Source organism: Tamandua tetradactyla, chromosome 3 (genome assembly GCF_023851605.1).
Source record: "Tamandua tetradactyla isolate mTamTet1 chromosome 3, mTamTet1.pri, whole genome shotgun sequence".
Classification (NCBI taxonomy): Eukaryota; Metazoa; Chordata; class Mammalia; order Pilosa; family Myrmecophagidae; genus Tamandua; species Tamandua tetradactyla.
Window position 1 is genome coordinate 84,534,521 of NC_135329.1, and position 24,899 is coordinate 84,559,419.

The 24,899-nt window shown below is 37.4% G+C and overlaps 1 protein-coding gene across 2 annotated transcripts in view; it reads right to left on the bottom strand.

Annotated features, from left to right (window-relative positions):
• The window catches only part of UGGT1 (UDP-glucose glycoprotein glucosyltransferase 1), a 119,815-nt gene extending 102,356 nt beyond the window's left edge, over positions 1-17,459 (bottom strand). For both annotated transcript variants that reach the window (XM_077153430.1, XM_077153429.1), the window contains exons 1-3: positions 17,250-17,459; positions 6,459-6,594; positions 2,002-2,084 (exon numbers count right to left, since the gene is read on the bottom strand). In XM_077153430.1, coding sequence (XP_077009545.1) covers positions 2,002-2,084; positions 6,459-6,594; positions 17,250-17,325 — 295 coding nt within the window. In that variant the 5' untranslated portion in view covers positions 17,326-17,459. The remainder of the gene's footprint in view (positions 1-2,001; positions 2,085-6,458; positions 6,595-17,249) is intronic.
• Positions 17,460-24,899: the final 7,440 nt, after the last annotated feature.

Below are 24,899 nucleotides of genomic sequence, written 5' to 3' on the forward strand. Positions count from 1 at the left end.
TCCTGCACTAAATGATTTATCCACTGTCTATCTCCCCTCCCCTAACTAGCCTTTGCATTGCTACAGGCAGAGATCAAAACTTAAGTATTTATCTTTCCATCTCCAATGCGGTGCACATGTTATAATCCCAAATAACAAAAACTGAGCAGGGCAGGGGAACAGGATAAGTATTAAAAGGCTACGGACATACTTTTCAAATTTGGGAAGAGACACAGGCAAAGAGTTCCCATGAGATGATTCGAAACAGGAAAATATATATATATGTTTTATATATATATATATATTATATATATTAACATGAAAAGATACTTGAGATACGTTGCTAAATGAGAAACAAAAGGTATAAAACAACGTATTCATTAAGCTACCTTTTATCACTATAAGAATGAGAAAAAATACATATGTAAGTATTTGTTGTTAAAAAACATTAAAGGTTAAACAGGAAATTAAATGGTTATGAAAAGCAGGAGATAAACAGAAGGAAGGAACTAGGGTGGGAAGACAACAAGATTTCTCTATGTGCAGCCTCTTATATAGCTTTTATTTCTAAATCATATACTGAATCTATTCAAAAGAAATTATATTTTAAATTTTTAAAAGAAAAATATGAACATTTTAAAAAACAAAATATAAAATGGTCGACACAACATTTCCTTCTAAGTAGAAAAGGAAACTAGGAAGAAATAGCTAACAATGGTGCCAAATGTTAATAGCATCTACCTTTGGGTGGCAGGACTATGAATAAATAATATTTCAAATGCACAAATTCTTTAACACATGTTTATGAATACTTTCAAGAATTTAAGTACTCCCATAACTTTAACCAAGAACACATATTATTTATCTTGAAGAAAGTTCATTTTAAATGCCAGAATTCAAATTTCATTATAAAACTCACATCAATAAATTTGCTCTATAAAGCCTTAAGCGAAAAGTAAAATGGTTTTTGATCATTTAAACAACTTTAATTGACTCTACATAATTAAACCCTAGAGATGCTTCTTCAAAACCTTTATGTACTTACATCACAAAAAAAAATTTAGACATGACTTTCTATATATGCATCATTTTGACAAAAATTAAGAGTTAAAAATCAGCATATTATAGCAGTCAGACAACTATCTGGTGTTTCCTCGACAATAAGGATCTATTCCTATTCAACAAGGAATTACTTTAAGTTGACTGTAATAAGGTTTTGCCTACTCATGAATCAACATCTTTGACTATTAATGTCAAATTTTCTAATACCAAGAAAATTAAAGTAGAAAATTTTCTAATATCAGAAATTATAAAAGGAAAAACCTCAATCTTTTTATACACTCAAGTTGTAGGTGGCTGGCAGAGAAAATGAAAACATTCTGGATGGTACTAATTTATCAATAATACCTAACAACTAATAGCTCAGCTGTAATTAGTTTATAACAAAAGAAATAGTGAATGAAACCAGATACTTATTAAAACTAAATTATTTAAGATGAAAGTTTACTTCCACAAAATTGTCATATAGCACTTTAATAACAGCTCACAAAAGAACAAAAACAAGGGGAAAGGGCGGGCCGCGGTGGCTCAGCGGGCAAAGTGCTTGCCTGCTATGCCGGAGGACCTCGGTTCGATTCCCGGCCCCAGCCCATGTAACGAAAAACGGAGAAACAAAATACAATAAAACAAGAAAATGTTTAAAAAGATGTTTCCCTTTCTTCCTCTCTTCCTTCCTTCTATCCTTCCTTCCTTCTCTCTGTCTAAAAAAAAAAAAAAAAAAAAAAAAAAAAAAAAAAAAAACAAGGGGAAAAATCTAAGGTAGTACTTAGAGCCAAAGTTATAACCTCCTTCAAAAATAATTGTTGGGTTTTGCTAGCCCTGCTGGCTATCACCAGATCTCTAGTAATTGAAGATAAAAATGTTTTCCCTTAACTGCCACACCATACATACTGTCAAAGAAATCATTCTTTCTAATTATTTTCCCAGATACCAAAATCAAACAAACATTTGCTTCAATTTTACCATGATGATCTGATGATCCAATATTTTGACTGGCTTCTACAAAATTCCAAAATTTCTCTTGACTATCTTCTGCTAAAAACTCACTGGAGAAAAGGGAGAAATGTCAGTCAGAAACAAAACAACTTAATAAAATCTTGTATAAAAACAGGTTTTAAATTTCTAAATGCCCAGAGTTTGACTTTTAATTAATAATACCATACTATATATAAACATGTTATATATATGGTAAGCAGGTCTTAATAGCTTATTGGCTATTAGTTGCTTATTAACTTAATAGCTTAATAGCTATTCTTATGAAACAGAATTTAAAAAAAAGTAACAACAGGGAAGTCCCACTATAAAGGAAGCTTATGAAACCCCATTAGTGAAAATGTTATCTGCTAGTCAAAGCAGAATTAGGTACTGATAATTCTATCGTTAGATCTGCTCACTTATTTTCTGAAAGATCTTAGAAAGGAAAAAAATAGGTTTTGCCTCATGCTCTCCCACAGGAAAACATAAACCCCTAGAAAAACTTCTGAGGCTCAAGGCAGCATGTTGTAATCTATGTTGCAACCATAAGTACAAATTTTCAAGAGCACCAAATTTTGGGTTGAAGTTAATATTGATCTAATTAAATCAGGTCTTTGGATTTTACCCCGTCTTTATTTTCTTTACTTATTGTTCCACTACTGACCTAAAATAATGGCCATCTTAACTTTCCCTCGTTCAAGAGTCTAAAATCCCTAAAAGGAAAATGTATGCACTAATTGAATAATTAATGTAAACTGGTTATCCTCTCCTCCAAACTATTATACTAATGTAGTAGAGATCTTTCACTGTCTTAAAGCAAACTACAGATCTGAATCTCAGCTTACCTAGCCAAAGGAAGACTTTCCCATTACTTGTCAACACTGGGGTGTACAACTCTCATTCTACTCCACAGCTAGACACAGAAATATGGGGAAAAAAAAGAAACATTTCCTAGAAATGCACAACTTCTCTAAAAATCGGTTTCTGAAAATAACCAGTACGATAATACATTAAATTATTTAGTGCCTCCTAAGGCATGGTGTTTTTCTAGGCTTTCTAATAACTGATATAGACACCAAACCAACCTTTTAATAATTTATAGTCTAAGAAAACAGGTAGTAAAGCAGATACATTATGATATGTGAATCAAAACTAATTCATGAATTAAAGCAGCATTTGCAAGACATGCTAGTGGAAGGGGAGGGATGAGGCCCATACCAGTGCAGTGGTAAGAACAAGGATTCACTGGTGCTAAGATCCCTCCTACATGAAGGCCACATGCAAATAAATACAAGCTTTTCATATAATTACAGGAAAATCTCTTGAAACACGCATTCTTTTTTTTTTTTATTCCACTGAATAAATAAAACTTAAAAGATCTACATTTGGAATAATCTTAACAAAATTACTAGATCCGCTGAGCCCATGCAGGGGAGAAGAGACTATAGGTACTGTTGAAAGGAACACCTCCAGTTTCCACAGTACATTTATTTTTCGTTTCCTTTTGCTTTTTAGTATCTTGAACCTATCCCATTAAGTAAAAACGTATAGTTTTACAGAAGAGATATAATGTCTAGGATTTGCTTTCAAATATTCCAGGGTGAGGGGAAATATCAGACTTGAGTTGATAATCACTTAAACTAGATAATGGGTAAAGGGAAAATACATTATACCATTCTCTCTACTTAGAAACATTTTTTTTTTTTTCAATTTGTATTAGTTTATCGTTTTTAACATTTTTTATTGTGAACTATAACATATATACAGAAAAATGATAAATTTCAATTTCAATTTAAGAAGTAATCAATTCCCATCCTATGCACTCAAAAAAAAAGTGAACAAAATTCCCTATGATACACATATCATGTATTTGCTTCTGTGTGTGTATATATATAAATATAGAAATACATATGTGTAGGGAGACACATAAATTTAAAAAACAAATAGTTATAAAGCAAATTTCAAAGTGTGGTACAGTTTACTGCTTAGGAACATTTTTAACATCATAATAAAAAGTTTCTAATCTGTAGCAAAAAAAAAACAACTAAAAAAACCACAAATAGCCCATATGTCTACCGTGTATAAATCTGGTAGTATGCCTGTTTTCTTCGATTTACAAAATTACTGTGGGAAATCAGAATAAGCTCTTTCTATATAGGACTAGAAAGGGAAAGGAAATTAATATTTAAGGAGAGTCTACTATGTGGCAGACCTTATATTCAGCATATCTACCCACATCTCAAATTCTCACAGCAATTCCAAGTTATAACTATTTTTCAAAGAAACTGCAAGTCAGAGTGGTTATTAACTTGCCTAAGGGTACAGAGTCAGTAAATGGAAAAAGCTGGAACATAAATTTAAGTCTACCTGATTTACCCTATATCTTGCTGCATTCTCAGATGATTATATCTAGCGCAATAAATGATTACTGGTTTCAATTTTAATAATACCTTTTTATGCAGTATTTTTGCCAGTGATTATAGCTGTTTAAAACATATCCAGGCCTTTGCTTCCATCAGATACAAACATCATGTGATGGACAACTACAAACCCCTTCATAACATCAGGCCCAATCTAAAAATAAACACAGGGATATTTTTAGTCCCTGAGTGCTATACACAAAAATGGCAAAATACCCATAGTTGCTGAATGCCTCAACACATGGAGGAAGATTCTGACCCCTACCCTCATCCAGATGGACCAATGTCCACAGTCCTTCACCAGTTCTGCCATGAACACGAAAAGGAAGAATGGTGGCCTCGGCTGGCTCTGGAGGGGAAAATGGAGTGGTCTCATACCTAGCAAACTGTGTGCAAAGAGCAATGCAAAAAGAGGCCTACAATAGTGAACCAAATGGCAAATGACTTGGGATATCATGAAAAGAAGGGAAGATACTTGTGACTGAGATGCTGGTGAAGGAAACATACTTCACCTACTTCATAGTATTCAAGGAAACTGAGAAAAAGGTGAGAAATTAAGGCTGACAATTTTAGCATACTTTTTCAAAAGTTAATAGGTATATGCCATAAGAATCTTATAAGACAGGGCACAAAAGCCAAGAAATTTGTTGGCGTAAATAATAAGTGAGAATAATGGCATGTAATTCCGTTAATAAATGTTAAGCAGAATATCACAAAACACATTGTAGTTAATTGTACAGACACCAGATAAAACATCCCAAATATGATTAGGAGAACAAAGCAAAGTTCAGTTATTAGAGTCCTGGCTTGACAGGTGATGACCTCAAACTGCCTTCTGTGGCTTCACCCTTATGACTAAAATACCAAATAAAGTTCTGATACTTGAGGAGCTCAAACCATTTATCAAATAATATAATCACCATGACATTACTTTGTAATACATGCAGTGGGTATTTTTTGCCATTTTATTGCTCAGACAAGGAAGGCACAGAGAAATGATGAAAGAAAGTTTGTTCAGCAGAAAGTCCATGGAACTCCTGAGTAATCAAGACCAGTGGTCCTCTCAGTAACATCAAATGAGGCTTTTTCCTTAGGAGAAGGAACTATATATATATATATACATATATATATATACAACAAAAACGAAACTCTTCATTCACATTTTCTAGGGATTAAAGGAAAATCACAAAATTAACTGAGGAAGCTTGCACTAGTGTTTTTTGTAACCTACTATTCTAGCACTTTCTATGGAAAGATTATTTTCTGGCCCTAACTATGTTTTATTTAAGATACAATGAATAAGTTTCCATCCATAAACATATAAAATGTGGCTGCAGAAAGAGGAATCTGAATATAATTATAAACAGTAGCTAGAAGTAGATTTGGAATTCAAAATTTCCCTAAGAAATTGTTACTATACTGTAGTGTACCGATTTTAAGATACTATTTTAAGACATACCGCTGTTTTCTGATGCACCACTAAGAATGAAAAATGTTACCAACTTTAAGATATCAGTCTGATTTGATTAAAAACACATCCTGATTTTGCAGTGTTAAACTGTAGAAAATGAGCATCTTAGATAAAACATGGTCATTTCCTCAGTTTCCTCCCTATACTCTCTAATCTTGGGGGTCTTCTTCCAAGTTTTTATGAGGAGCATGCCCTCTTTTCCCTTTCTTGCCAAGCTCGCCTCCTCCTCCTTTTAAATAGCCCTTTGAAACCTTCTTCAAACAAGCATTACCACATTAACATTTTACCCAGAAGATATAATAATGTAAGCAACCTCACATAGTTCTTTGAAGTGTAAACATCATTAGGAATCAATATAGTACTGCTCTACTGAAAGAGGACTCTGCTGCTGAACAGCCTTTGTAAAGCACACAGCACAGTGCCACGGTGAAAGGTGCTCTTAATAAATGCATTTGATGATGATAATCTCACTCCCTAAAAAGCTCCTAAATATTCTCTGGCAGAGCCTACATTTTTACTCAAATACGTGAAAGGAAAAAAAAATGTCTTCTTACCTGGCTTCTAACAATAACGGGGTAGAAAACCATTTTGTCGTAAGAGAGGTTGTAATGGCTTTTGAATCTGCCTTTACTGAGGAGAATAGCCACAGTTCAATGAGTACAATCAGAAGTCCCATTTTATAGCAAACCCCTAAAAAGGAAAAAGGAAAAAATTTTTGCTACAAGGAAAAGAAACATAACTTCTGAAATATAACAGCATCTAACATTCAAATTGTTCGACAAATATTTGCTGAGTGATTGACATATAATTAAGGGCACGTAGTTCGTTATTTTCTTTACTACATAGGTTCTATTTCCTCTTCTGGAAGGTTACGTTACATACAAATAGAAAAGTTCGTTGGTGACACAGCAGGTGGTACAGAGCCATACTTTATAACTGTGAGAGGAAATAAGGTAGAGATAGATGAAAACATAAATGAGGGGTCTCAAATATAAACTCAAAGACAGACTGTGGAATGAGGAAATGTAAGGGTTCAGTAGGTCTTCAGCCTGACTGACTCTATCTACAAAACGAGGTAGTAGCTGGGGTCGTAACAAAGTGATGTGGCTACAGAATGCCAGGTCTCCTGAATTCTAGACAACAGCCTTTCCAAATGCTGAGATCCTAAGACTGTGCCTACACACTATCAGAAGATCAAATTTTTCATCCCAGAAGTTTGCCTAACAGGACCCTTATCAGAATTCTCACCGGACTATAAACTCTTTTGGCCACAAAAGTCCATATCAAGGGAGAAGATGGCGGCTTAGTAAGACGCGCGGGTCTTAGTTCCTCCTCCAGAAAAGCAACTAAAGAAACAGAAACAATACGAAACAGCTCCCAGAGCCACGACAGAGACCAAAAAGACAGCGTACCCCATTCTGGAACGGCTGAACGGGCAGGGAGAATCCGCTGCGGTGAGAAACCCGAGGGGTGCGCGTTTTCCCGGCCGGGGCGGCTGGCGACTGGGGTCCCCTTCACGCACGTAGCTCCCCGGTCTGACTGGGAACGTTGGATAGTGGGACCCTCCCGCCACGCTTGGCGTCTCGGGCCAGCTGGGCAATTTGGACCCGCAGTCCCCCAAGCCACGGCGGCCAGCGACCCACCCCCTCCACACACGGTTTCCCGGGCCGACTGCGAGATTCAGATTGGCAAGTTAAAGGAGCCACAGCATCTTTTACTGGTGGGCCCCGCAGACAGACGAGCGCCACGAGTGCCACCTACTGGGCAGGAAAAGAAAAACAGCTCAGAGATTTCACAGAAAAACCTTTCAACCAGCCGGGTCCCACACCCAGGGAAATCTGATCAAATGCCCAGACACCAGCAGAAAATAATGGATGGGGCGGGCCGCGGTGGCTCAGCGGGCAAAGTGCTTGCCTGCTATGCCGGAGGACCTCGGTTCGATTCCCGGCCCCAGCCCATGTAACAAAAAACGGAAAAACAAAATACAATAAAAACAAGAAAATGTTTAAAAGATGTTTCCCTTTCTTCCTTCCTTCCTTCCTTCTATCTTTCCTTCCTTCTCTCTGTCTTTCCTTTAAAAAAAAAAAAAAAAAAAAAAAAAAGAAAATAATGGATGATGCTCGGAAAATTAAAGATATGGCCCAGTCAAAGGAACAAACCAATAGTTCAAATGAGATACAGGAGCTGAGACAACTAATGCTGAATATACGAACAGAAATGGAAAAACTCTTCAAAAACCAAATCAATAAATTGAGGGAGGACATGAAGAAGACATGGGCTGAACAAAAAGAAGAAATAGAAAATCTGAAAAAACAAATCACAGAACTTATGGGAGTGAAGGACAAAGAAGAAAAAATGGAAAAAACAATGGATACCTACAATGGTAGATCTAAAGAGACAGAAGCTACAATTAGTGAACTGGAGGATGGAACATCTGAATTCCAAAAAGAAACAGGAACTACAGGGAAAAGAATGGAAAAATTTGAACACGGGATCAGGGAACTCAAGGACAATATGAAGCGCACAAATATACGTGTTGTGGGTGTCCCAGAAGGAGAAGAGAAGGGAAAAGGAGGAGAAAAACTAATGGAAGAAATTATCACTGAAAATTTCCCAACTCTTATGAAAGACCTAAATTTACAGATCCAAGAAGTGCAGCGCACCCCAAAGAGATTAGACCCAAATAGGCGTTCTCCAAGACACTTACTAGTTAGAATGTCAGACGTCAAAGAGAAAGAGAGGATCTTGAAAGCAGCAAGAGAAAAACAATCTGTCACATACAAGGGAAACCCAATAAGACTATGTGTAGATTTCTCAGCAGAAACCATGGAAGCTAGAAGACAGTGGGATGATATATTTAAATTACTAAAAGAGAAAAACTGCCAACCAAGACTTCTATATCCAGCAAAATTGTCCTTCAAAAATGAAGGAGAAATTAAAACATTTATAGACAAAAAGTCACTGAGAGAATTTGTGACCAAGAGACCAGCTCTGCAAGAAATACTAAAGGGAGCACTAGAGTCAGATACGAAAAGACAGAAGAGAGAGGTACGGAGTAAAGTGTAGAAAGAAGGAAAATCAGATATGATATATATAGTACAAAAGGCAAAATGGTAGAGGAAAATATTACCCAAACAGTAATAACACTAAAAGGTAATGGACTGAATTTCCCAATCAAAAGACATAGAATGGCAGAATGGATTACGACCCAGCAATACCACTACTAGGTATCTACTCAAAGGACTTAAGGGCAAAGACACAGACGGACATATGCACACCAGTGTTTATAGCAGCATTATCTACAATTGCAAAGAGATGGAAACAGCCAAAGTGTCCATCAACAGACGAGTGGCTAAACAAACTGTGGCGTATACCTACGATGGAATATTATGCAGTTTTAAGACAGACTAAACTTATGAAGCATGTAATAACATGGATGGACCTAGAGAACATTATGCTGAGTGAGTCTAGCCAAAAACTAAAGGACAAGTACTGTATGGTCCCACTGATGTGAACCGACATTCGAGAATCAGCTTGGAATATATCATTGGTAACAGAGACCAGCAGGAGTTAGAAACAGGGTAAGATAATGGGTAATTGGAGCTGAAGGGATACAGACTGTGCAACAGGACTAGATACAAAAGCTCAAAAATGGACAGCACAATAATACCTAAGTGTAACGTAACTATGTTGGAACACTGAATGAAGCTGCACCTGAAATATGGTTTTTTGTTTGTGTGTTTGTTTGTTTGTATCTTCTGTTTTTGTTTTCTCTTTTTCCTTTTTATATATATATATATTTTTTATTAGTATTATTATTTTAATTCTCTTCTCTATATTAACATTCTATATCTTTTTCTGCTGTTTTGCTAGTTCTTTTCCTAAATCGATGCAAATGCACTAAGAAATGATGATCATACATCTATGTGATGATACTAAGAATTACTGAGTGCATGTGTAGAATGGAATGATTTCTAAATGTTGTGTTAATTTCTTTTCTTTTTTTGATTAATTAAAAAAAATTTTTTAAAAATTGGATAAAAAAATAAAAGCACATAGTAGATTCAGGAAAAAAATAAATAAATAAATAAATAATAGAGGAAAAAATGTTAAAATAAATTCAGTTTGAAATACTAGCGATCAATGAAAGGGAGGGATAAGGAATATGGTATGTAAAAATTTTTTTTTCTTTTTCTGTTTTTGTTTTATTTTTCTGTTGTCTTTTTATTTCTTTTTCTGAATTGATGCAAATGTTCTCAGAAATGATCATGATGATGAATATGCAACTATGTGATGATATTGTGAATTACTGATTATATATGTAGAACGGAATGAGCATATATTACGGATGTTTGTGTTTCTTGTAATTTCTTTTTAATTAATAAAAATTATTAAAAAAAAAAGTTCATATCAAGTTCAGCACACTTGAGTGAGAATCAAAAAGTGGGTGTGACTGCATGGGAAGCACTAAACCATACTTGAGCTTCTGAGCCCATCAGGCCCATTAGTTCCTCCATCATGGGTGAAAAATCCACTGTTGGGAGAGGGGGGTGCGGGAGCAGTCCACAAGTATCTTTCTCTTTAATAAATGCATTATTATTGTGCTAAAGTCCTGCTCCATATAACACACAATATATTTAAAAACAGCGGGTCCACTGAAAGCAATTATACTGAATAGGAATGGAACTTTTAGAAGAGGTTCAAGTTCAGGTACTGCCAGCTACTTTGGAAACAAAAAAAACTATATAAATGTCCCATTTATAAATAAAAATAATCCTAAGTATTAAAAAAAACATTTATAAAGACTTCTACAGAAGCTCTGCAGAAACAAAAGAGTACACACACAAAAACAAAATCTACTGTAAATGAAGTTGTTCAAACCAGAGCTTTGTCAATGAAAACAGCTGGCAATGACTCGTGGTTTCTGGGAATAGTGGGTACCTTTGAGCATCTAGTAAAAGTTACTGACATTTCCCCCAAAACAGCAAGCAAGGACTCAAACTTTTACATCCAACTTCAGGGCACTCATGGACTACTAAGGGTCCCCTGCCTTACAGGTCCAGGAACCTCAGTCTCAGAAACATTCTCTGACTGACTGAACAAACATGGCTAGTGAAAAGAGAAAATCTTTTAAAAGGCAGGGGACATGTGATCAATTCCCGAGATTGCTACTTACTATAAACATGATTTCTAATTACTCTGGCCCTTGGTCTTCCAGACTATTACACAGGAGTAAGAAGTGCCATTTTAACTACTTTCAAGGATACAATTCAGTGCTATCAATTAGATTCACAACCATGTGCCATCAAAATGTTATCAACCCATGGGCGGGCCGCGGTGGCTCAGCGGGCAAAGTGCTTGCCTGCTATGCCGGAGGACCTCGGTTCGATTCCCGGCCCCAGCCCATGTAACAAAAATGGAGAAACAGAATACAATAAAACAAGAAAATGTTTAAAAATGTTTCCCTTTCTTCCTTCCTTCCTTCCTTCTATCCTTCCTTCCTTCTCTCTGTCTTTCCTTTAAAAAAAAAAAAAAAAAAAAAAATGTTATCAACCCAAAAATCAACTCTGTACTCATTAAGCAGTAACTCCTCATTCCTTCCTTGCCCTGTCCCTGGTAACCTCAGTCTCTATAAATTTGTATATCCTAGGTATTTCATAGTAGTGAGATCATATAATACTTTTGTGTATGTTTCTGACCTATTTAACACAACATGATGTCTTCAAGGCTCATTCATGTTCTAGCATGCATCAGAACTCATTCCTTTTTACAGTTGAATAATTATAGATGTTTTAATAAAACATTTATCATAAGGAAAAAATCTTCTATATTATAAAATAGCACATTAAACTTCTCACATGGCTGCAAAAATATGCCTTGGAAACACACTGCTGAGAGAAAAATAAATTTTTAAATTCTCCCCCCAAAGTCACTGAGTTTCTAAGCTGGAGACAGGACATATGAACTACGTCTAAGTGGTACCATGCTCTGGATATGTTTACGCTGTTTCCTGAAGGAGCCTAGGTGCACAATTCCCAAAGTGGTGATTCCTGATGAAAAACTGGACACGAGGGCAGACAGCATGCAGAATAGGAAAAGGAGACTGGGAGCATGTGAAAGGCCCTGGGGAAGTACTGGCATTTGTGAACAAGTGCTTGGGGCTAAGCTTGGGGCTGGTGCCTTACCTACAAAAAGCCTAAGAGTGAGAGAAGAGTAAAAATGAAAACCCTCAGAGTTGCTTTCAACTTTCCAAACTAATCAAGTATTATGAATCTATGTACCTGTGAATTATCCAGAGATCCCCTTGTACTGTTTAAAGAAAAAAAAAAAAGAGTCCTTGAGGTAAAGTACCAATGGGAACAAAAAAGGAGGAAAGCAATAAACTAAAGAGGAACTTTCCACTCTGTTTGTAACCTTTCCGCTTTTAGGAAGGGGGAAGAGAGAAATGAGACAAAGTTTCAGCGGTTGGGGGTTTTTAACAGAGTCAAGAGGTTATCCTGGAGATAATTCTTATGTATTATATGGATATCCCAATTTAGTTTATGGTGGTTTAGAGTGACTGTAGGAAGTACCTGAAACTGTTGAGCTGTATCCCAGTAGCCTTGATTCTTAAAGATAACTGTATAAAGATATAACCTTTACAATGTGACTATGTGATTATGAAAACCTTGTGTCTGATGCTGTTTTTATCAAGAGTATGGACAGATGAGTAAAAAAATTATGGATTAAAAAATAAATAATGGGGGGACAAAGGCTAAAAAAAATGGGTAGACAGAAATACTAGTTAGTGGTCAATGAGAGGGTTATAGTATGTATGAATTTTTTCTTTTTAATTCTTTTTCTGGAGTGATGCAAATATTCTAAAAAAATGATCATAGTGATGAATACACAACTATGTGATGACACTATGAGTCACTGATTGTACATCATGTATGGAATGCATGTGTGTGAAGATTTATCAAAAATATTAAAAAAAAAAAAAGAAGAGCTTTCCCACTCTGATCGCATGTCCCTGATTCCACAAGCAATACCAGAGAAGCAAAGGTAAGAAATTTACTGAAGGGGCCGTTGGTTTGAGGACACCCCCAGTTTATAATGGGATCTCCTATCATTGGGACCCTGCTGGTCCTTCAGGTTGCTTATAAAGATGAAGAGTCTGAGATATAACAGCAGTTAGAATCTCCAAAATGGCACTGCAAGACCATGGGCATAAAGGCTAAATAGAAAACGCTCTTTGACAAGTTCTAGGAGGAACTAGATCATCAACTCTCAGTAAGATCCTAATCTGTGACCCCATTTCCTTACCTTTAAATTAAGGACACTACCTCTTACTTCTTTATCTATAATAAGATACAGGCAATAGTAATAAAAACAACGTCATAGTAAATACTTTTCACTTTTTAGAAAATAAAAATTCTAAATATATTCACCATCTTTTTCTTCTATTTTTTTTTATTTTTATGCTGTATGGCGAGGTCACATTTTAATATTTTTCCCCGTGAGTATTCCATTATTGCAGCACCATTTGTTGAATTTTTTGTTTGCTTGTTTTTTGTTGGTTGGTTTGTTTGTTTGGGAAGTGCATGGGCTGGGAATCAAATCCGGTCTCCCGCTGGCAGGTGAGAATTCTACTACTGCACTACTCTCGTACCCCTTTCTTCTATTTTTGAACTGTCGATCAGAGCTAACAAACTCTTTTTAAAAACTTGTGATCTACAACTTTATAAATGGCCATCTGAGTTTCAATATACAAATCTAATAACAGTAGCAAAGAAAAATACTAGGAAGTGATACCAAACAAAAATGGAGTTCTCTGCCCGGTGTGCAGAACAGCTAATCCTTGCATCAGGATTTCAAAGAGAGAAAGATTTTAATGCTAAGGGTGAAGCAGAAGATCAGATGGCCTATGGGCCAAGTCTAAGGAGCTCAGGATTTTTATGGATTCAAGCAAGGGAAGATAGAGATGTTACCATTAGAATATCAAGTACAAATATGGCTCAGACTAGGCTAGAATAACCATTACAATACTTAGTATACACAGGGCTGAGGCTAGTTGAATATAAGTAATTTCAGTTATTAACTTATGGCTATTCTACAACACAGAAAGAAAAAAACATTTACATGATTCAGTAATCATAATCACTTGTTAATTCTTAATTTCTCAGGTTACAGAAGCACCCTTCTTGAATAGTAAATGAACTTTGAGTGATATAAGTTAGTATATTTATACCTATCAGGAAAGATGTTTTCTGTGACCACATAAAATCTAATTTCACCTAAAAGAAGACATGTATTTGTTATAGAAATGATCAGAGGTAACTGCAGTAATATTCTAATATAATTTTCTTCACAGTGCAATTTATTTCCTCAAAGTCAAATTGCATTCAAGGCCCCACCCTGTCCAAGATGGGCTCCTTCCCCTCACAGAAGCTTTGAACAACCAGCAAGAACCGGCAAGAAAGATCTTTCTCAAAGCTCCAGAAAATAGTTAAAGGACTGCAGTAGAAGAGCAACCACCAAATGAAGAAAAAAGCTACTTAAAAGTGGTAGTATCTCACGGTGCCCTGGTTGGACCCTCTCCCACCACTCACTCTGGCACAGAGCCCACCCATACTCCCAGTATAGATCTCTGGCTCTGGTTCTAGAGAGAGCAGAGGGACCCTGGTTACATATGGTCTGATGTCTGGTCATCTATTTCATGGCTTGAGGGGTCCATGCTCGCAGAACTGCCTTGCATGAAAAGGCAGCTCATAAGAACAGTCACATCATGCTCCCTGGACTTATGATTTCTGCCTGTAGGATAAAGAGTCCAGTGTCCAGACTGTGAGAAAATCAGTCTCCTAGGGAAGAGGAACCAGGTAAAGAGAGGAATTTGTAGGGACACAAGTACATGCCCCAGACAAGAACATGCACAGAAGAATCTAGGAGGTCCGTATGCTTTGGCCTGGATCTATTCCCTAAACTCACTAAGGGACTAAAAAAGGTGGGTTTCCTTTGTTGGTCATTAATACTAGCTGGATACAAGGTTAAGAAGCAGGCATCAAAGAGTCTAGATTCCAGTGATAACATTAAAATACCAAAACGTCCACGTTTACAAAGGTTACAAAACACACACACACACAGAGGAAGTGATGGCTCAGGGAAAGGAGCATATTAAAGCATTAGAAACCATCAATGGGGAGAACCAGAACTGAAACAGACTAGGCAAACACTTTAAATAGTCCTCAGTATGCTCAAACAACTAAAGAAAAAACATGGACCAAGAGCCAAAGGCAATACAGAAAGCAACAGATGAACACAGATAGAGTATCAACAGAGAAATGGAAATTATAAAAAGAACCAAACAGAGCTGAAGACCACCATAACAAATTAAAATTCCCTACAGATGTTCAACAGCTGATTGGCACTGATGAAGAATCAAAGAACTTGAAGATAAGACAAGTGAAATCACTCAGTGCGAGGAGCAGAAAGAATGATGAAAAGTAAACAGAGCCTGAGGGACCTGTGGGACACAATCAAGTGTACTAGTATACACATTGTGGGAGTCCCAGGAGAAGAAAGGGGCAGATAGAATATTCAAATAAATAATGGCTGAAAACTTCCCCAATTCAACACAAGGCAGGAATATACATTTCCAAGACACTCAGCAACTCCAAACAGGATAAACCCAAATAGACCCACAAAACCCTATGTTATTATCAAACTGTCGCATATCAAAGATAACAAGAGAATTCTGAAAACCTCAAGAGAGAAGAACCATGTCACATACAAGGGACCCTAAATGACATTCCAATTTTTCATCAGAAATCATGGAGGCAAGAAGGCCATGGGATGACATATTTGAAGTGTTGAAAGCAAAAATACTGCCATTTAAGAATTCTTATCTGGCAAAACTGCCTCTCAAAAATGAGGGAGTGGGGCGAGCAATGGTGGCACAGTGGCAGAGTTCTCACCAGCCATGCCAGAGACCTGGGTTGGTTTCCTGGTGCCTACCCATGCAAAAAAAAAAAAAAAAAAAAGAGGGCGTGATTGACATTCCTAGATAAACAAAAGCTGAGAGAGTTCAGTATCACTAAACCAGCTCTACAAAGCAATGCTAACAAGAGTTTCTGCATTAAAAAATAAAGATCTCTAGTGAGGGCAAGGACATGGGTAAATATACGAATGCCAGTACTAACCTATTTTGGGTGTGTAATCCCACTTTTTACTGCCTACAGTATCTAAATAGCAATTGCATAAAATGTAATGAGAAATCAGTGAGTTTGGATTCACAGACAAGACAGACAGCCAGGCAGATGGACAAATGGATGCATGGGCGCACTGAAAGGTAAACTGTCTGGGCAAATGTTGCAAAATCCACCAAAATGGTGGATCTGAATATCTGGGGATGTAGGGGTATGATAACATTCTCTGTAGGAGGTTTGTATTATTTTTGTAACTCTCCTGTAAGTTTTAAAGTATTGCAAAATAAAGTTTTAAAAAGAAAAAGATGTCACGCTGAAATGCAAAGTTTATTTCCTTTAATCAAAATAAATTTCACGTAAAGCCCAGTCACGTGGAAAGGCTACAATCATCACTAATCTAGTGATGTTAAATAGCTAGTAAAAACAAACAAAAAAACATTGTCTAAACCTGCAAGGGTAAGCGTACAAGACATTTCTAGAAAAGACAAGTCTTTATACTACAATCGGCTGTCAACTGCATCGATGACTGCTTCCAAAACATAACTATAGTTAGCGTAGCACAGTAAGAGACAGGATCCCAGGACTATAACTGAACAAAATATGCTGTCAAATCTGGCAAGAAATGCATACCACTCTAGACATTCTGGCCAGGGAACAAGAACTGCTCAAATACATAACTTATTGGCTATGTACGCAGATCATATTCCTCTGGCAGGTCCCCACACGAAAAGTGAAACCGGATCATGCAATTTCCAGCTCACAGACACTAGTATTAAATGCAAACGGAAACCAATATGCAACATCCGGATTCAGTTTAAGGAAAAGAGAAATCTAGGAGAGGAATAAGACGTTCTTCAACCAGACTCCTGTAAACTGCTGTCTATCCATCTCCTTAGGGTCAGGATCGGTCTGAATTTACATTGGGGTATTACCGTCACCTCCCAGTGCACTCGGACAAGGAAGGGTCAAGACCACCGAAGTGAGCCACTCCTGCGGAAGCGACACCTTGCCTGGAAGCCCCCCGAGAGAAAACTCGCGACAGATACGATTAGAGGGAGAGCTGGGTAACCGGTGGGGAAACTGAGGCAGGGCAACCGGGGTCGCTTGCACCCCAGACCCTCTACCAGTCTACGAGGCCTCCCCATGCCACCCCCTTGGTACCTGTCACCCGCCGCGCAGCCACGGCACTCGCGTCTCTAGCGTCCTTCTTCCTGCCCATGCTCCGGCCGCTCTTCATCCACTACCGTGTCTACGATGACGCCGGAGCGGGGCGGGATAGCAGCGCCCGAGGCTGCGCCAGTGAGAGGCCGACACGCGCCTTTTGCCGCCGCTGGGCTCACTAGCCGGCCTCGCAAGGCAGCAGCCCGGCCGCCGGCCACCCCCTACTTCCGCTTCCTGGAGGCGCGGGCCGGAGGACTTCCGGCTGCCGAGTAGCGACTGGGGAATATAGAGCGCCGCGCTGCCGCCATCTTCACTTGAAGGTGGTCAAGTCTCTGTCCTTTCTCCCAACCCCTTCAGCAAGGTGCGGGGCCCGCGGGCTTCAGAGTTCTAGGGAGGCGTGGGACTGACGGTACATCTCTAGAAGCTTTACGAGGTATAGCGCTCGATAGCAGTGTCTCTCTTTTTTCCAGCTGGGACTCTGGGGTGCTCAAGAGTTTCCTTCCTTAAGACCGTCTCTTAAAAGCACGGTTGCCCAATAAAGGGCAAATTGTGTTCCTGTTTTCAAACAACTTTGACTTTCCCTGAACCCCTAAATTTAATAGCTTTCGTGACAGGGAAGATATATTTTTTTTACTTTAAAAGTTGATTTAGCTTCTTTTCTTTGGTCCCCTCTGTAGCCATTCTACAGAGATGGCTTTGTCTTTTGAATTATTTTTTTGGCAAATATAAACCACTGTTTAAAACTATTAACATCTAAAAATGTTGGGTTTCTCTTTTTCTCTTTTATTTATTTATTTGTTTAAAAAATTTAACAAATCAAATCAAACAACGTATATAATCAGTAATTCACAATATCATCACTTAGTTGCATAGTCATCATTTCTTAGAACATTTGCATCAATTCAGAAAAATAAGACAATAGAAAAAGAAAGAAAACGAAAACAGAAAAGAAAAAAAATTATACCTACCCTACCCCTTACCCCTCGCTTTCATTGATCACTAGCATTTCAAACTAAATTTATTTTAGCGTTTGTTCCCCCTATTATTTATTTTTATTCCATATGTTCTACTCATCTGTTGACAAGGTAGATAAAAGGAGCATCAGAAACAAGGTTTTCACAATCACACAGTCACATTGTGAAAGCTGTATCATTATACAATCATCTTCAAGAAACATGGCTACCGGAACACAGTTCTACAGTTTCAGGCAGTTCCCTCCAGCCTCTACATTTCTTCTTGGATAACAAGGTGATATCTACTCAATGCATAAGAATAACCTCCAGGATAACCTCTCCACTCTGTTTGGAATCTCTCAGCCAGTGACAGTCTCATTTCACTCTTACCCCTTTTGGTCCAGAAGACTTTCTCAATCCCTTGCTGCTAAATCTCAGCTCATTCTAGGGTTTTTCTCAATCCCTTGATGCTGAGTCTCAGCTCATTCTAGGATTTCTGTCCCACGTTGCCAGGAAGGTCCACACCCCTGGGAATCATGTCCCACGTAGACAGGGAGGGTGGTGAGTTTGCTTGTTGTGTTGGCTGGAGACAGAGGCCACATCTGAGCAACAAAAGAGGTTCTCTTGGGGGTGACTCTTAGGCCTAAATTTTAAGTAGACTTGACCTATCCTTTGTGGGGTTAAGTTTCATATGAACAAACCCCAAGACTGGGGGCTCAGCCTATAGCTTTGGTTGTCCACACTGCTTGTGAGAATATCAACAATTCAACTTGGGTAAGTTGAATTTCTCACCGTTCTCACCATTCCCCGAAGGGGGCTTTGCAAATACTTTTCCACTCACTGACCGAATCACTCTGGGATTCATCAGGGCATCACTCTGGACAAGGTTTCTCTTTTTCTTAATCTCTCTCTGAAAATTCAGTTTTTTTTTATTTGAACAAGACAGATTTTTAATTTTTTTAACTTTTGATTTTGAAATAATTCTAAATTCAGAAGAAACTTGGAAGTTAGTACAAAAATGTTTGTGTACCCTTCACCAGTTTCCCTACTGATTATATCTTAAATAATTACAATATCAAAACCAAAATTTTATACCATATATATGTATAAAATTTTGTACATATTTTAAAGTTGTATGGGTTTATAATTTAATTTAAATCTATTACCCATTTGAGCTAATTTTTGTATAAGGTATGAGTTTTACATCAAGTCCATGCACCATTTTTCAGCAACATTTGTTGAAAAGACTGTCTTCCCGCCATTGATTTATTTCTGTGCCCTTATCAAAAAACAGTTGGCTGTCCATGGGGGGGCTTTTTCTGAGTTCTGTTTATCTATCTATCCCTCTGCCAGTGAAAATAGATTCTTTTTAATTACCAAGATTCATTTACTTTTAGATCTTTCCCTAAAATATATTTTTATAAGGTACTTCTATCATGGAAGGATCTATGAATTCATCCATGCTGCCATTTAACCCACTTCTGGAAATGGTTAGTTCTTTTCTCTAGGGTAGATTTCTCTCCTGACCTCTGCTTTATTGCTGGCCTCTGTCTGGAATCTTGTAGTCAGTTGTTCACTGGAAAGATTCGATGCTTTGACACAATGTTAGTGAGATGAAATTATGTTTTCTCACCATATACGAGGATTTACTTTGAGCAAGTTTTAGGTGATTGCTGAGAAAAAAGTCAAAGGTTAGGAAATAGAACATCATAACAAATTCCTCCTTGACAGTTGTGCAGCTGAGAAAATTTTTAAAAATCGTACAATGTTAAAGATGGAAAGAACCAAAGAGATAACCTAATCCTTTAATCTCATTATAAAATGTGGAAATAATAGACTTTTTTTAGTATAGTATTATAGTTGCAGAATAATTGAGCAGATTACTATGTAGAGTTCCATATACCCACTGCAACTCTTACCCTGAAACCCACAGTCTAACCTACTATTAACATATTGCATTCCTGTAGTATATTTGTTGCAATTAATGAACAAATATTGCTACATTATGATTAACTATAGCACCATAGTTTGCATTAAGGTTTGATCTTTATATTGTACTAGTTCTCTGGGTTTAGACAAATTATAATGTCATGTAGCCATGAGTTTCATTAAGAACAGTTTCACCAATTTAATAATCCCCAGTGCTTCACCTAATCATGTGCCCTCCCCTTCTCTTCCACCTCCTTCCCCTCTGTGCTGGTTTGAAAGGATCTATGTCCCCTAGAAAAGCCGTATTTTGATCTAAATCCCATTTCGTAAAGGCAGAAAAATCCCTATTCAATACTGTATGTTTGAATCTGTAATTAGATAATCTCCCTGGAGATGTGATTTAATTAAGAGTGGTTGTTAAGGTGGATTAGGTAGAGGCATGTCTCCACCTATTTGGGTGGGTCTTGATTAGTTTCTGAAGTTCTATAGAAGAGGAAACACTTTGCAGAATGGGAGATTCAGAGAGAGCCAGAGAAGAACGACATAGCCACGAGAAGCAGAGAGTCCACTGGCCAGCAACCTTTGGAGATGAAGAAAGAAAATGCCTCCTGGGGAGCTTCGTGAAACAGGAAGCCAGGAGAGAAAGCTAGCAGATGACGCCTTGCTCTTGCCATGTGCCCTTTCAGCCAAGAGAGAAACTGTGACTGTCTTCGCCATGTGCCTTCTCACTTGAGAGAGAAACCCTGAACTTTATCAGCCTTCTTGAACCAAGGCATCTTTCCCTGGATGCCTTTGATTGGACATTTCTATAGACTTGTAATTGGGACATTTTCTGGGCCTTAGAACTGTAAACTAGCAACTTATTAAATTCCCCTTTTAAAAAGCCACTCCATTTCTGGTATATTACGTTCAGGCAGCTAGCAAACTAGAACACCCTCCCCAAACCCATGTCAACTACTGAGTTTTTTTTTTTTTTTTTTTGCATGGGCAGGCACCGGGAAATGAACCCGGGTCTCTGGCGTGACAGGCGAGAACTAGGCCTGCTGAGCCACCTTGGCCCACCCAACCACTGATTTTTTTAATCTAGAGTTTTGCCTTTTCCAAAATGTCACATAGGTGAAACCATACAATATGTAACCTTTCCACACTGGCTTTTTTCAGTCATAAAAATGCACTTATGATTTCACCATGTCTTTTTGTGGCCTGATAGTTCATTTCTGTTTACCACTGAAAATATTTCTTTGTAAGCTATACCATAGGTCATTTATCCCTTTTCTTTATTGAAGGACATCTTAGTTGTTTCAGGTTTTAATGATTATGAATAAAGCTGCTACAAACATGCACGTACAGCATTTTGTATGAATTAAACTTTTTTACTATTTAGAGAATACTTTATTAGTTTCTGTAATCAAACCCATGTAGGTAAGACCTTAAATATTTAATACAATGTGTTATCCCTGTACAAATGGAAAAAAAATTAACATTTCTAGACCAATATGGCTGTTAATTTCTGTACAATGCAAACTCAACACAGTACAACTGGGATACTTTTTCCAAAGTTGACAACACAGCTAAAGTTTCCAAAAATTCAAATAATATATATGTATTTATATAAAAAGAACAATAGCAGTATGTTATGCGTCAATAGCAGCAGCAGCTTTTCCAGGTTCTGCAGTCATCTGAACAAAATTATAGCGACATCCAGCACACTCCATTAAAAAAAAAAGTAGAAAACGAAAACCTAGAAAACAGCAAGTTCTATTACTGTTATGGTACCTGGCAACATTTTTTATTAGCTTCTCAATCATCATCTGGAAAGAAAGAAATTCTAGAATAACGTCATTAAAAACAGGTTTGATATAGCACAGTCACTACTGTGTATCATAAAGCAGGTATAAGATATTTTACATTCACAGAGGTATGATGCACTATTGTCCTATATCTATAATACTAGAGGATACAATTAAAAAGGCGTTATTTGAAACTTGATTCTAGTTTTCCAGCTGAGGGCCCAAATGTTGGTGTGACACAGCTGTGGTGAAAAAATGTACCTTCTTAGGATTTTCTTTAATTAGTAGCACAATTCTAAGGACATTGCTCTTTATGAACATCAGCTAAAAACTGTTTTGAAAAAGAACAACAACATTTGATTGATACAAAGATGACAGAGTGGAGTAAGCAGGACTCAACCTAACTAGTATTTTGCCAAATCTACCATGTTTGAATGGTGACAGCTCCATGGAAGAAAGAATAGGCCGAGTAGCAATTCAAAGCTTTGGGCCAGAACAAAAACACAGCATTTCAAACAGAAGTAGTAGCCAGACACTGCCCATTTGGAGATATTCAGGGATGCTGATTTCAATATTTAATCATCTGCTCACTCATCCAGGAAGAAGGGGAGATGAGTACTTTGATTGTGTTCAACTCAATCACCATGTTAAAAAAAATAGCATGCTGCCATAATAAAAAATAAGTCTCCTCTATCCAACACCAGTTATCTTCAGTTCTTCAACACCAAACCTACAAGTGCTACAATCACATCCAAAGAACATAAGAGAGCAAAGAACCCATATATGATATATTCGCTGGGACTACCACACTGTTCAGGCTGAGCTATTCCTCATATTCTGGCATTTTCATCTAATCATAAGGATTTTAGTTCTAAATTATATGCACTCAAGGAATGTGTGCACATATTTGTATTTCTGACTGAAGATGTGTGGCCATCAAGGGAGCGTGTGTTATAATAGTAGGTGCAAGCTTGCAAAGTCTCGTTTTTACTGGTGCAGCAGCCATGTGTCAGTGTAAATTGCTCCAGTGTCCCTTATGCATCTCCCAGCTCTGGACAGAATAATGTCATAGGCCATTTTACCCCTTTGGCTACTGGCATTATCTGACTTCATTCTCCCTCTTCCCTCCCTATCCCCAACACCCAATTGAACTAAACTTTTAAATTCTTTGGAAAAATACGTAAGAGAATAATTGCTAGTTCATATGGCAAGACTAAGATTATGTGATAAGAGACTTCCAAACTGTCTTCCAGTTGATTCATTGATCCACCTGCAATAAAAGAGCACTCCAGAGTCCCCAAACCCTCTTCAGCATTTTGTATTGTCAGGATTTTTCTTTTAATTTAGCCATTCTAAAATTTGTATAGTGGTACCTCTCCATCATTTTAATTCACAACATTTTTATGTCATATATACTTGAGCAACTTTCCATTTTTGCCATCTGTATATTTTCTTTGGTGAGGTGTCTTCAGATCTTTGATCTGTTTTGTAATTGGATTGCTTGTTTTCCTGTTGTGGATTTTAATGTTCTTTGTATAATTTAGATACAAGTCATTTATCACATGTGTATCTTACAGATGTTTTCTCCCACACTGTGACTTGTGTTTTCAATCTCTTAAAAACCTTTTAAAGAGCAGGTTTTTTAATTTTTATGACTTCCAACTTAACTTTTGCTTTCATGGATTGTGCTTTTGGTGTTATATTTAAGGACTCATGGTCACCTAGATTTTTCTCCCATGTTATCTTTTAGAAGTTGTGTAGTTTTGCATTATTACTTTTGGGTCTATGATGCATACAGAGTTAATTTTTGTAAAAAGTATAAGGTCTGGAGCCCTTCCCAATCAAGATGGCAGAGTGAGACAGTTCAGGGCTCCATTTCCCCAACAAAACTTTAAACAACCAGCAAGAACTGCAGAAACACCTTTCTCAAAGCTCCATTAAAGAGTTAAAGGACTGTAATAGCAGAGTGAGAACCATACCCAAAAAGGGTTACTTAAAGGTGATAGATTTCATGGTACTCTTGCTGGACTCTTCCCCTCACCAGCTTGGTGCAGAGCTCGTCCACACTCCCAGTCCATGTATCCCTAGTCCCAGTTCTGAGCGGGCAGAGTAATCCTTGTGCACATATAGGGAGCATATATGTCTGGCCCAATCTCTTTGGTGACCTGAGGGACTCGCTGTCCCAGAACTTGTCTTGTTGAGGAAGGCAGCTTACTGAGGTCTACTACAGAAAGTTGTGGGAGAGTAGTCAAGTTGTGATGCCTAGGGAAAGAAATTGATGGCTATAGGACATACAGTGCAGTACCCAGGCCCATGAGGCAAACTGTCTCCAATAGAAGAGGAGGTATTTGTATCTGTGTAAATGAGGAAATTCCCAGGACCACATGTGTGTGCTCAAGACAAGATGAATGAGCAGGAAAAATCAGGGTGGCCCTATAGTTTGAAACTTGAGCCATTCTCTAAACATTTTCTATGGGTAAATTCCAAAGGATAGCACTTCCATAGGTCAATCTGCAAAGTCTAGAAAAGATGTTTCCCTCCCTCTCTCCCTCTCTTTCTCTCTTTCTCTCTCTCTCTCTACATATATATATAATATATTAATATTATAGGTTTCTGAAAGTTACTCTAGTGCATGGAACCCTTGTGGAATCTTACATATTGCCCAAGGTTTTCTTTAGGATTGACATTGCCTTCTTAATATCCTTTAGCTCTTTATTCATATTTTCCTTCGTATATTTGATGTTTGGTCCAACTTATTCTGGACCTTTATAGTGGTCTGTGCTTACGTTATAATATATTATATATTAATATAATATATTAATATTATATATATATGTAGAGAGAGAGAGAGAAAGAGAGAAAGAGAGGGAGAGAGGGAGGGAAACATCTTTTCTAGACTTTGCAGATTGACCTATGGAAGTGCTATCCTTTGGAATATATATATATATATGTATATATATAAGATATATCTAATTTTT